Genomic DNA, 12,381 nt, shown 5'->3' with positions numbered 1-12,381 from the left:
GACTAGTAAAAGTGGAAATCTTTGGTTCACTATAAACCCTTTATGTCTCTATGGCAACATAGTTGTTGATTTCTGCAGCTTCCCTATCAACAATTTAATAGATGTTTGGTCTTTTAAGTATTACCTTTCTTTTCTGGCACCTAAAGGAAATAGGAAAAACAAAAGCAAAAGCAAACCATATTTAATATAGATTATCCAGAAACATGAGGAGGGATTTAACAATAAATGACAAACAAATAAAGATAGGATTCTACAGTCACATGAAACGTAATCCCATGAGCAATCTGTGCAAATCTCAGAGCTGTGTATGCAATAAACTTATCTTGGGACAATCAGTCTCTTATGCAAGAGGTCAAGCACTATTTAAAGCACATCCCAACGTCCTCTTTCCTCTCTGCTCAAGGCTCCTTGTGTTCCTCTGGAATAGGAGATAAGCTGACCTGCCTGTCCTGAGAGGAGAGCAGGGGAGACAGCCAGCACCTGAAACTTGCATTTTGCAGTGCCAGAGGGCATGTCACTGTGAAGCAGCTGGAGAGGAGCCATCTGAGGTTTTTGCTGGGAGATGCATCTTTAGGCGCCAGGGCAGAGAGAGATAAGGTTGCCAGCAGCCACCTGTTAGATAGGGAGGAAGAACTGACTCATGGCTTCCTGGCAATGCAAACAAAACTGAGTTTTTCTCCCCCGAGGTAGGACTGGGGAAATGGAGAAAGGAAGAGCTGAGCTGTGCTTGCAGCCTCTATTGCTCTTAAGGTACTGGGAGATCTTGGAAGCAACTGGGAAGAGCCATCCACCCCAGAGCCACCTCCCATACCACCCTACCTGCCAGCAGCAGCTGCCACCAGATTGCTTTTCTATGATTCTGGCACAAGCATAAATGTCTGTTTTGCTACTGCCAGCAGTTCATCCTTTTTCTTTTGCCAATGGCTGGCCTTGTAAGTACAAGTCTTTTTTAGTCCGCCTTAGCAAGAGGCACTGCAGGACACTTGAGTTCATTTTCACAGACACAAATGCTGCACGACTGGTCTCTGCAAACCATTGCTTATACCCTTGAGAAGGGACAACAGGCAGTAACAAGCCTCCTGCTGCTGCCCAGATGCTGGACATTATTCTCCCTCTGCCTCTGCCAGAATGGGAGGAAAGCAGCAGGCACAGGGATCCTGTGTAAACCTGCTGCTGGCTCTGCTCACCAAGTGTCTTCAGAGCTACGGCTTGGAGGCTGCAGTACCATCTGTAATTGCTCAGTCTCCATGGGTTTCATTTCTCCTCTGACCAAAATACCACAGCTACTTTCTTTTATAGAGACTTGGAGCTCATTTTAATGGAAAATAAGGAACACATACATACTTTCGTCATAAACACTTTAAAATTAATGACTGTGGTATAACTAGAGCTGAGGTTACCAGGCATTTCCCACTGCTGCTTTTCCATTTCATGTAGCTCTGTACGACCAAGATAGCAAGCCTGAGGAGAAATTTGCATTTGCTTTTGAGGTCTGCCTAGAGTGAAATCTACTTGAAATGCTGCAGCAGACGCTATTGACAAATACAGAAAAGAAAAAGAAAAAAAAAACAAAAACACCCCACCCCCCAAAAAATATTATATAATGAAAGTATTAAGATATTCATATCCTTCCTTTTGGATGCTTTAAATCTCCCTTAAGCTATAAACTCTTGAACAGCTAGAGGAAAACATCAGACATTTGAAATGTCACATGAAAACTGTCACTAACGAGTGCTAGATGCAGCAAAGACTTAAATGTGCTGAACTTTACAATTAGTTTTACACCTGTAAGAACATCCTTGGTGATAAATGGAATAATTTTTAGTCTTAAAGCCCCTGCGGCCCAGGACCAGGAATTGCAATAGCTCACAGGGCTGAGCCACAGCAAACCGTCACTGCCGCAGAGCTGCAATGCACTGTCTATGAGACAATATGTCAACTCAGCCTCCAATTTTCCACCTGCAAAGTGAAGATAATAATGTTAAGTGCAGTTTTAAAAAGCACAGAGACAGCAGCTCATGGAAGAATCTATGTAACAGCAGAGCTCTACTAACACGCACCTTGTTTAGAGGAAAATAATTTACACTACGCAAGTGATAAGTAGTTAAAAAATATGCTCAGAGGAAATCTGGTAAGATTTCATCAGCAGAGATTCACAATATTGGCCTTTTTCACATTACCTCACACACTCCATTAGCTTTGCTTAAACTTACTGCTTGCAAAGTGGATGAGTATCAGACCCCTCTCTTCCTCTCTCCCTGGCTCCACATTACAAGTTCCCTGAGGCTTAAAAACTGCGTTAATCTTTGCTGTAATCTTTGGGAAGACTTTCAAGTGCTATTTTAACAAAACAAAGTATGAAAGATCTCTAAATTAAAGTGCTTAAAAGCTGAGAAGTAACTAAAACTCCAGCTGAATGTAGGAAATTAAGGTTCCCAGACACTCTACAGGTGGAAAAATTGTGAAGGACTTGTGTTTCTAGTACACAAAACCCACAGCCCACTCACTCTTCAAAACACCTTACCAGATTGTACCACTGCACTCTCCCTCTGTTCCCTTCTACACTGCTCTGTGCTGTAAAAACATATATGTGCCCAATGCTCACGTCTTACTCTCATTTTTAGTTACATATTGGCAGTAAAGACCATGGCACACTAGATCTCTTCGTACAGACTAATGCACAGAGTCAAAATATGTTTTAACTCAGTTAACTCACCCACACTGAATCTCATCATTACAAAACACCTGCAATTTAATGAATACAGATAACATTTTCAAAGGCTCATAACTGAGTAAGAACATGATCCAAAATGAGTATTTATGCACCTAACTAGGAATTATATTCCAATATATTTTTTGGATTTGACCACAAATCACTTTTCAAAAAAACCTAAATTTACAAACCTAAATTATCTGTGTGTACCTTTGAAAACAACCCAGTATGAGTGCAAGAGGCTTTTGGGGAAAGGCTGTTTTTTGTTTTCCTTTGGGAGAAAAGAGAAAAACATTCCCCTAGAAGAAAGATTTGTTTCTCCCCTCCTTCTTTCATGCTTGAATATGGGACTATTTAAAACTGTTATTGAACCATTTTTTGATGAGCTTTGAAAACAAATATTTCTCCCTGATGGTGAAAAAGAGAGTTACCAAATTGTCATCAAGTCAATCAAACCTAGAGAAAGCAATAAGGAATTGAAAGTAACTCTCACATGTAGGTATGAGTATGTAAACAAATGGTTGGTTAGTGCTATACTATAAAAGCAATGAAATGCCAAGCGCTCTATTGGAACAGTGTCATCAAGACATGCTGCCACCCCTTGGTCACAGGATGAAAATGCTGTACATCACGTACATCACGGCAACGTGCTGGGAATCGTTCAGCATTTCAGGCAAAAAATCCCAGTCAAATCAACTTGCAGTTAATGAACTTTAAAGGGAGATTTTGCTGGACCATCACAAGCATAAACATATTAGCCCAAATTAATGTAAAAAGTTTTTTATTTCAAGGGACAAAATCTTCCGACTCCCAAAGAGCATTTTCAAAGCTGTGATGGACACACTAAGAACGATCTTTTTGGCCTTTTCTGAAACAAAAATATACAGAGGAATGGAGAGCAGCACATATTGATAGATTGTTTTTTCCCACCCCTATGTCTTTGAAAGCCCCTTGGAAACCAACACAAGCTGCTCTGACCCTGGGCTCAGTGTCTTCTTTCTGCACTTGAGCTACTAGCTGGAAGCTCAAGAGAAATAACGTGATCAGAATACTCTACATGAAGTATCCCAACTTATTGCACAGTTCACTACTATTAGAGAGATGATTCAGCCTCTTCACACAGCTATTCCTGAATACTTAAAAATATATTCTCTCTGGCAGTTTTTTTTTTTAGTGCATGCATCATCATCATGGCTAGTAAAGATTGCAGAAACAGAGCCTGACTTTAAACTGACAGCAAATATCACAAGGTGGTTTAATTATAAATGTAGCTATAAAGCAAAGTATAAAATACACATAATTTCCAGATCAGAGTATTATACAGTAATCACAAAATATATGATGGGCTTCCATACAAATAAACCCCATGATTTTTATGAGGTTTATAACTATTTCTTTTGAAGGAAGTAAGCTGTAATTTTTATTCATTTCAAAAGGTGACGTTACAGAATGTCAGTAGAGTCTAACTATTTCCATTGAAAGAACTAGTCCCAGCACTCTACATCTTAATGACTGCAGGATAACTGAGTTCAACATCCAAGAACTCACCAAGAAGAGGCAGAAGAAGAGACTCTTACAGACTTAAACAGTAGTTTCTGTCAATAAGCACAGCAGATCAGATCTGTTGATAGATTCCTAGTTACAACTGAAAATACTATATCTCACAGTAATGTTATGAATCCTGCACTCCTACAATCCCTTCTATAAAATCAAATCACTCATCTTTTTGGGAAAAGACCATACCACTTCTGAAATGCCTGTTTTCTATAGCTCAGGCCTCAGCCTTTCCGAAACATTGTCCTTGACACACATTTCTAGGAGGCTCTTCCCATTAGACAAAAAATGAACTGAAAATTAACACTTTCAATTACATGCAACAGCAAGTCTGACATAGCAAATTACAATTTTTTTACACTAATGGCTTTGATTCTCACTTTCTCAGACTCACTCTATTAAGAAATTATATTTGATTTACTTAATCCTTACTTTATTCAAGCAGGAAACACAGTTTTACTGAAGCATTTCAAAATTATCACTACTTATATCTGAATGAAAAATTTCTCAGAATGTAAATCAGCCTGAATAATCAATTACAAAACTAGTAAAGTATGATATAAGGTCGAATGTAGTTTTAAGCAAATGCAGGAAAGAAAAAAATATTCAGAATTCAGTTATGGAAAGAATTTTCACAGCAATGAAAGCTTTTGTACTTTGAGTCTGGCTGGTTTTATACGGTTAAGTCTCGCACTAAACCCAGTAGGGGTTTTGGCTAAGTAATGAAGTAATGAACCTGTAAGAATGCAGCGTATGTCTCTTTATATAGAAAAGTTTTATGATGTTTCAGTGGAGGGTTCAATGTTTTTAACATGAAACTTATCATACAAAATTTAATTTAAAAAGGACTTCTGTGATCATCATTTTATAGTCAGTGCTTATAAAATAGATCAATATTCTGTGTTACAGAGAAGTGCTGAATTTCTTATGCACCTGATTAATGCATTGTTATCATCCCAGTAATTAAAAGGAGCAGGGTTATACACAATCAGCATGATACATCTTACTCAGCACCTCCTGGCAGTTGCCGGCAAAAATTAAACTCATTAATCACTGTGATGCCAAAGAAGAAAAAGCTAGGAAAAGATGAAGAAGCTCTATTTTATGGAAAAAAAATTCTCATGTCAACATCTAGGATAAAACCCCTTCCACAGCACAATATGGAAAGCATTAATCTCATCAATCTAAAAAGGAGAATTATGTTACCAAAATTCTTCATAATCCGCTAGAACACCACACTAGATTTTACTAAGAGTCTTCACAGATATTTCCTCATATCTGAACGGATGTAGTGAAAAGGTAATCCTATAACAAAGCAAAAATGTCATCAGAATTTTGCTTACAGCTGTTGCAATAATTAACTTCAGTATCAATACTGCCACAGAGCCAACTGGGAAGTGGTTTTCTGGGGTCATTTATACAGGACCTAGTTTCCTCATTACTCCTCCCATAAATAACATGATTGTCTCATCAGGCTAATAACTGACATGAAAAATTTACAATATTTAACTCAGGCTTTGTTCACAAATTATGTCTGATATATATATATTCTCATCTACCTACCATGATTTGAAACATAGTAAAACTTGTTAAAATACTGAAGAATGTTGTGACTTCTGCTTTGCTATACTTTCATATTACAAAACTAACATTCTCAAGTCCATCTCAATTGTGACTGTAAAGTGAAGTGAGCAGTTGTCATATTAAACCACGATTGTCTTTTTGTTTTAAATTTTGTTTATTATGAAGTTACTGCTTTCTCTTTAGCTTCATATAGGTTTCGTCTAGTATTTTTCCGCCAGTAGTACTTCCAGTGGACAAAACACTTACTAACAATACTGTGACCTTCAAAGGCAAGATCCTCTCTTTCCCTCTGTTTTGTACTGCACTGAGGTCTGTACTGGTGCTCAAAAATATAGTACTGAATGCAGCACACACATTTCAATACGGAAGTCATCATCAGTAACCTATAAAGAAATCTCAGTTCTCTCCCAGTTATTAATCACATGACAAAGTTAGGAACAGAACAGTCTCATTCTCAGGTTTGTTTTGGTGTTTTCAAGTGTGGCCAGGCAAAAAACTTTGTTTCTATATTTTTAAGCTCTGGCTTTTCCTATTAGATCGATGTTGAAGGATGAAAGACGATGTGAATGTGCTACTATAGTATTTGTGTAAAACAGAAATCAGAACTCTAATCACCTTAGAAAGGAGTTTCCATTCATTAAGCCCTTCCCCGTGGTAAGCAACAGCACATGCTCCTGGCACCCTGCACGAACAGACCACCCTCCTTGCACTTCTGCTGCCTGCCTCATTTTTCACTTTGCCTCGGGGATTTCACACCGGGGCTGCATTCGCTCATCCTGGGCGAGCCTGCCTGCTGCCGCCGGGGGCGGGAGAGAAATCTCGCCACAGCCAAGGGCAAGAGGCCGCCGCCAGCTCGCCTCGGAGCCGGTCCCGGGCGGGTTCAGCACCGCAGACAGCTCCTCCTGCCCCGGGACGGGCGGGGTTCAGCACGACGGACAGCTCCACCGGCCCCCGCTCCGGGCGGGATCAGCACGGCGGACAGCTCCGCCGTTTCCGCCCCGCTCCTTGCCCGTGCCTGCCCTCCGCCTCCTCTCCCCCCGCGGGCAGGCCCCCTTCTTCCTGCAACGCACGCTTTAAAGACCATTTCCACTGGCTTCGGCACGACTTCATCCTTCCAAGCTGAACGACGCTGCACCGGAGACCCCCAGCCCAGCCTGCCCAGTCTCTGTTCGACGGGAGCACGTTTGAATCGCCCGACCCCGTCCACTGAACTTTCTCAGACACGTTTCCCCCTTTAGAAATAATTCACACGAGGTGCCCACGTGAGTTTAGAAGTCACCCCAAATCCATGCACTTCACTGTGGGAGACACCTAGGCAGGCACCTTTCCCTCTACAGATGGCACCGCACAACAATGCCCCCCCACAGAGACAAACCCTGAGGGGAGAAAAGAAAAAAGAAAAAAAATCCCTCTCCTTTTAGTAGTTTAATATTGTTCTTATTAATATTATTTTGGAGCCTGTCAGCACAAATCACTCGCACATGCTAAACTGCATCCTTTGCTTCCCGGCTCAGCGCTTCTGGTGATGAGGGAAGCGGCTCCAGACATCTGCCGTCTCCAGATCCAGGCAAGCGAAATTAAAACAGTCAAATAATGAGGAAAATGTGCCTGAGCCCACCCCGGCGGCGACACTCCGCTGGCTCGCAGCGACACCTAGAGCCCAGCACGTCGCCGGGAAGGGGCCCGTGTCCCCGGCCACGCCGGGGAAGGGTCACGAGTGGGTGCAGGCACCGGGGCACAGGGACGGGTGCTCTCCCGCAGTTGGCCGGGGCCAAGAGGCAGCAGTGCCATCATCGTTGCCAGCCAGCGGGTCACAGGGAAGAGTTAATTCAGGCTCCTGTCACCGCTGGTCCCTGGGGGCTCTCTGCGCGGCAGTCACCTCGGGGAGGTTTAGGCCGATTTGGCTAGTCGCCGGCAAAAGTGCACTTGCTCTACCGACCGCGAAAGTTTTTACGAAGGGACGGGAAAAGGGACAGGGAATTAAAAGACAACCCAAGGAAGTTTCGCTACGAGCACAACTCTCTCCTCCGAGTGAGGCAGACCTGCTGTCTCCGCTTGAAGTGGCGCCTTTCCTGGGAAGGCTCACAGAGTCAGAGCTGATCCCTGCCGCAAAGCTAACGCATTCCACCCGGGCAAGAAGTATTTTTAACCGACACAAATATATTCCCAACTGCAGCCATTTGCTTCCCCTTGTGTGTGCTTCCACAGAGGCAAAACACCCTCCAATCCCTCTGCGAACCTAACAGCACCCAGGCTACACCAGCGATGGGGAGGCAACCGGTTTGATCCATGGCCGGCCCTCCTTCCTCTCCCCGCTTTCTAAACCCCCTCTCTACCCCCCGAAGGAACCAGGCGCGATCGACCCAAGCTAGTTTAACTCCATCAGGCACAGCAGCGAGCCGGCGGCCTGGATGAGTCACTCGTTACTAAGGCAATATGCAGATGCACCCTTTGAAGTCGCTACTCTCGGAGGCAGCGCGGGAGCGGACGGTGCGCGGCCGAAGTTTGCGCCTTCCCCGCGGGGGCTCGCCCGGGGGCGGGGGCGAGGGATGAGAGCGAGCCCCAGCAACGGCTGCTCAGGGGTTAAAAAGTTTCCCCGCTGCCAGGATGGGGGGAGGCTGACGGGAAAGCAAGGAGGGAGGGACAAGGTGAAGACTTCGGCCCCCGGGGAGTGTTAAAGGGTGAAATATGAAATAACAATTTAAAAAAAGGGGGAGGAGGGGGGGAAGCCTTGTCCCCTCGCTTGGAAGGAGACGGCCGGAGCTTGCACTTGCCGTTTCCAAATGTGCTGACCCCGCGCCCCCCAGCCCTGCTCCGCGGCAGCGGAGAGCCGCGCAAGGACCCGCGTAGCGGGGAGAGGTGCAGGGGCAGCGCGGGGGCGGGCGAGCCCCGGCTCGGCTCGGCTCCGTGCGGGCTCCGTCCCGGACGATCCTCGGCACTTCGGGGGAAGAAGAGGAGCGCAAAGACCCGCTTGGAAGAGCGGACAAACCGCAAGAAATCGCCGCCGGCCAGGAGGGGCTCACGGGCATCCGGCAGGACGGGGGGGCGGGGGGGGACACCCAAAACCCAACCCGACCCAACGCGAACGACACCGGCGCTTACATCCTCCTCCTCGCAGTCACTTCGCGGCTGGTACTGGAAGCGGGGCCGGCTGCTTTCCTGTTGCAATGGACGCGAGGTCTTGCCGGCAGCGCCGTCCTCCTCGCTGCTCTGGGCGCCCAGGAGGTGACTCGCTTCGGGGGGAACGGGGAAAGAGCGGGAGGTGTTGATCTTCCCGCTGAACCGCTGGTACAGTGAAGCCATGAAGTCAATCCGCGGGAAACGAGGGGGAGGGAGGGAAAGAGAGACGCTTCTCCCTATCCTTTTTTTTTTTCTCCCCCTCCTCTCTTCTTTTTTGGCTACAGCATGCTACACGCGGGCGAGGTTCAGTCCCACATCAGTGGAAAGGAGAGCGAGGGATCCTGCTCCCCGGTCCTCTGCACCGGCACCCGGAGAGAAGCGGGGGGGATCGAGAGAGCAGGGAGGGGGTGAGTGATGGGGGGGGAGAGGAGAGAAGGTAGATAAATAAATAATAAAACGCAATCGAGCCGTAACACCACAGGCCCCGGGAATGCTGCACCATCCAGTGTTGGGGGAAAAAAAAACAAAAACAAAAACAGAAGAAGAAAAAAAAGAACCAAAACACTCCACGAAGACGTACCCCCGATAATGGCGCCTGAGTGGATCAGCATTAAATGTGCTTTGGGGGTGTGCGTGTGTGTTTGCAAAAGCAGGGGAAAAAAAAAAAAAAAGGAAGGGGGGCTGGCTCAGTCGCTGGCTGTCAGCGGCTCCCCAGGCAGAGGTGGCGGAGCAGTCGCCTCCGAGGTCGCATACCAACAGTGTGCACAAGAGAGAGGCAGAGTGACAGAGTGTGTGAGACGGAGTGGAAGAGGCTGGGAAGCCTCATTCAAAGCACGTTGCTCTTCTGGGGAGGGAGGGCTCTTCTACAACCATCTCCTTTTCGGCACCTTCTTTTTCTTCTTCCCAATTTTTTTTTTTTCCCGGGGAAACAACTTAAAAAAAAAAGAGCGACAGACACCTGATCGCCAGCCGTGAAAGAGAGGTGGGGAGGGGAAAGGCGAGGCGGGGAGGAGGGAGGCGGGACCGGCAGCTGGAGGGGCGCCGGGAGGCCGGTGTGCCCGGAGCGGCCCGGCCCCGGGGAAGGGGCAAGGGAAGGGAGGGCGAAGCCCCCCCGCTGCCCTGCCCTGCCCTGCCCTGCCCTGCCCCAGCCGGCCGCGGGCACGGCTCTGCCGCGGCAAGCGGGCAAGCGCCCGGTCCCCGTCCCCTCTACCCGCTCCTCCTCCTTCCCCCGCCTCGCCAAGGCTAGGGAGAGGAGGGAGGGGGGGCGGGTTGCGGGTGTTCGGAGGTTGCTGTTGTCGCTTTTTAAAAGAATCCGGTAAATTGTGCCTCTTACTATTTTTGTATTAATTCATTTTTGCTGCATTAGAACGTGCTTCAGCGCCCCTCTGTGGAAATCCGCCCGAAGTGGCTCCCGGCAGCACCGGCCGGGGATAAACAAGCGCGGTCCCGGCGCCGGGGGCGGCCGGGCCGGGTTGGGCCGGGGCCGGGGCCGGTTCCGGATCCGGACCTGGACCCGGCCCCGGCCCCGGCCCCGGGTCGGGACCGCGCCCAGGGTCCGCCCGCCGCCGCGGCTCCTGCGCCGCCTTTGAGCGGCCCTTGCGCGGGGGTGCCGGGCCACGCTCATTCGGCCCGGAGACCCGCGGCCGCTAATTAACGCTCCCGGAGGAGGAAACGGGGATGTGCTCAGGCAGGCACCGGGGGAGTTGGCAGCCGGTGTCCGGCCGCTCCCGGCACGGCTGCATCGGGACAGAGGGTGACAATTCCTGTTGCTCCAGCATCAGGCTCCGGGGTTTCCATAGCAACAGATACTTAGGTTTAAAGGAAAGTGGCAGAGTTGCTGTCCCCTCTTCTCCCCGAAATCCTCCTCCTCTTTGACCTCTAAGCTTGCCAGAGATATTGGGATTACCAGGAGTCCTCTTAGGGGAAACACACAAAGCATAAACCAGAGTTTGCCCATTCCCATTGAAAGACTCACTGCTGAAGAGCTCACAAACTTGATTATACTTTAGCAAGTGGATTTGATGGGCTGAGATGTTTCTAAACATGGTTCTTAGTTAAAGTTTTAGCTGTTAAGAAAATACCATCTTTGAAAGACTAATTTCATCACTCTTAAAACATCCCCCACCTCCGTAAATCATGTATACAATATTCTAAAGTGCAACTATCCCCCCTGCTATGATTTCAACAACTGCCTGATCAAAAATCTCTTTACATCTGAATAGTTTCATCTGCCGCTTTTTGTGTCTTCAAAGTCAGGGATGAAAAGTCTTAACATTTAGATGAAAAGGGAACCTTATCTCATCAAGAGAGAAAACAAAAAGAAACGCTCTGCCTCCTTCCTGACGGAACTTGAAAGAAGGAATCATTTTGATCTTCTTAACTGAGATCCTGACATTTAATTAAAAAACGAGATGAGCACACAATCCTCTGAAGAAAAGGTCTAGCTTCTAAGTCATAGTGACATACATCATAACAGAGGTAACTTTCCAGAAGCCACATGGACCCCTTCTAAGTTATGTTTCGGACACAAATTGACTACCCGCTACCAAAAATCTGGACAGTTATCTGTCCAGATTGAATTGCATTAACAGTGACTTCATGACTAGTTGGAATTGGTGACAGCTAGCACTGAAAAAAACAAAGGAACAAGAGAATCAAATTAAAAGAAATAATACATTTTTAACTTCTAAGGAAAACTAGGACACAAAGGAATAATCAAAGAAAGCCACAAAAAGGCAAGACAAAACCACCAGGCAGAAAAACACCAAAGATTAAATGTCTGAATTAAAAAGTTTCAAAGAAAGCACAGAGAAAAAGAAAACATTCTGCCTCACAGCTCAGTTCAAAACTGAAAGAGCCACTAAGGACCAATTCAGTTCCAAATACATTCAGTTTCTGGTTTTAATTCTTAAGAACCAAGATTTCACATAATCGAGTTTGTCTAGTCATGCACGCACATACTGTGCATGTATGTGTGTACACAATTCATGGAAAAATTATATTAAGGGAACATAAAATTCTAGTGTCAAATACTTTAAAAGCTCATTGAAAAACAACCAGCCAAATGGTCCTCATCCACCAAAAAATCCTGATCGTGCGGCTTCGGGCTGTGACTCATTTGCTCTGAAATAAATAATTACAGCTATTTAAAGGCCTTCCTGATTCCAGCTCTCTCCTCCATGACAGACCAGGGACAGCAGAAGCAAAGCCATGTCATGCTCTAGGTATTGCGGTGGCTGAAGGAAGACCATTTGCACCAGGTGGGAACCGCAAGACATGTTCCTGCAGCCCTGCTACAGCGAGAGTGACCTTGTGCCGAAGGGCCGAGCAGGCAGCTGGAGGCAGAAATATCTTGAATAACCCCCTGCAAGAAGATTCACCAGAACCAGTGTGTCGATGCCATTATTGAA

General features: G+C 46.5%; 1 protein-coding gene across 1 annotated transcript in view; it reads right to left on the bottom strand.

The window, feature by feature from the left end:
- The window catches only part of DPP6 (dipeptidyl peptidase like 6), a 422,729-nt gene extending 413,575 nt beyond the window's left edge, over positions 1 to 9,154 (bottom strand). Inside the window, exon 1 of the mRNA XM_059819117.1 lies at positions 8,954 to 9,154. Coding sequence (XP_059675100.1) covers positions 8,954 to 9,154 — 201 coding nt within the window. The remainder of the gene's footprint in view (positions 1 to 8,953) is intronic.
- Positions 9,155 to 12,381: the final 3,227 nt, after the last annotated feature.

The sequence above is a fragment of the Gavia stellata genome, chromosome 6 (genome assembly GCF_030936135.1).
Source record: "Gavia stellata isolate bGavSte3 chromosome 6, bGavSte3.hap2, whole genome shotgun sequence".
In the NCBI taxonomy this organism is placed as follows: Eukaryota; Metazoa; Chordata; class Aves; order Gaviiformes; family Gaviidae; genus Gavia; species Gavia stellata.
Note: the sequence above shows the minus strand (reverse complement) of the source record. Positions and strands in the feature narration are given on the sequence as shown.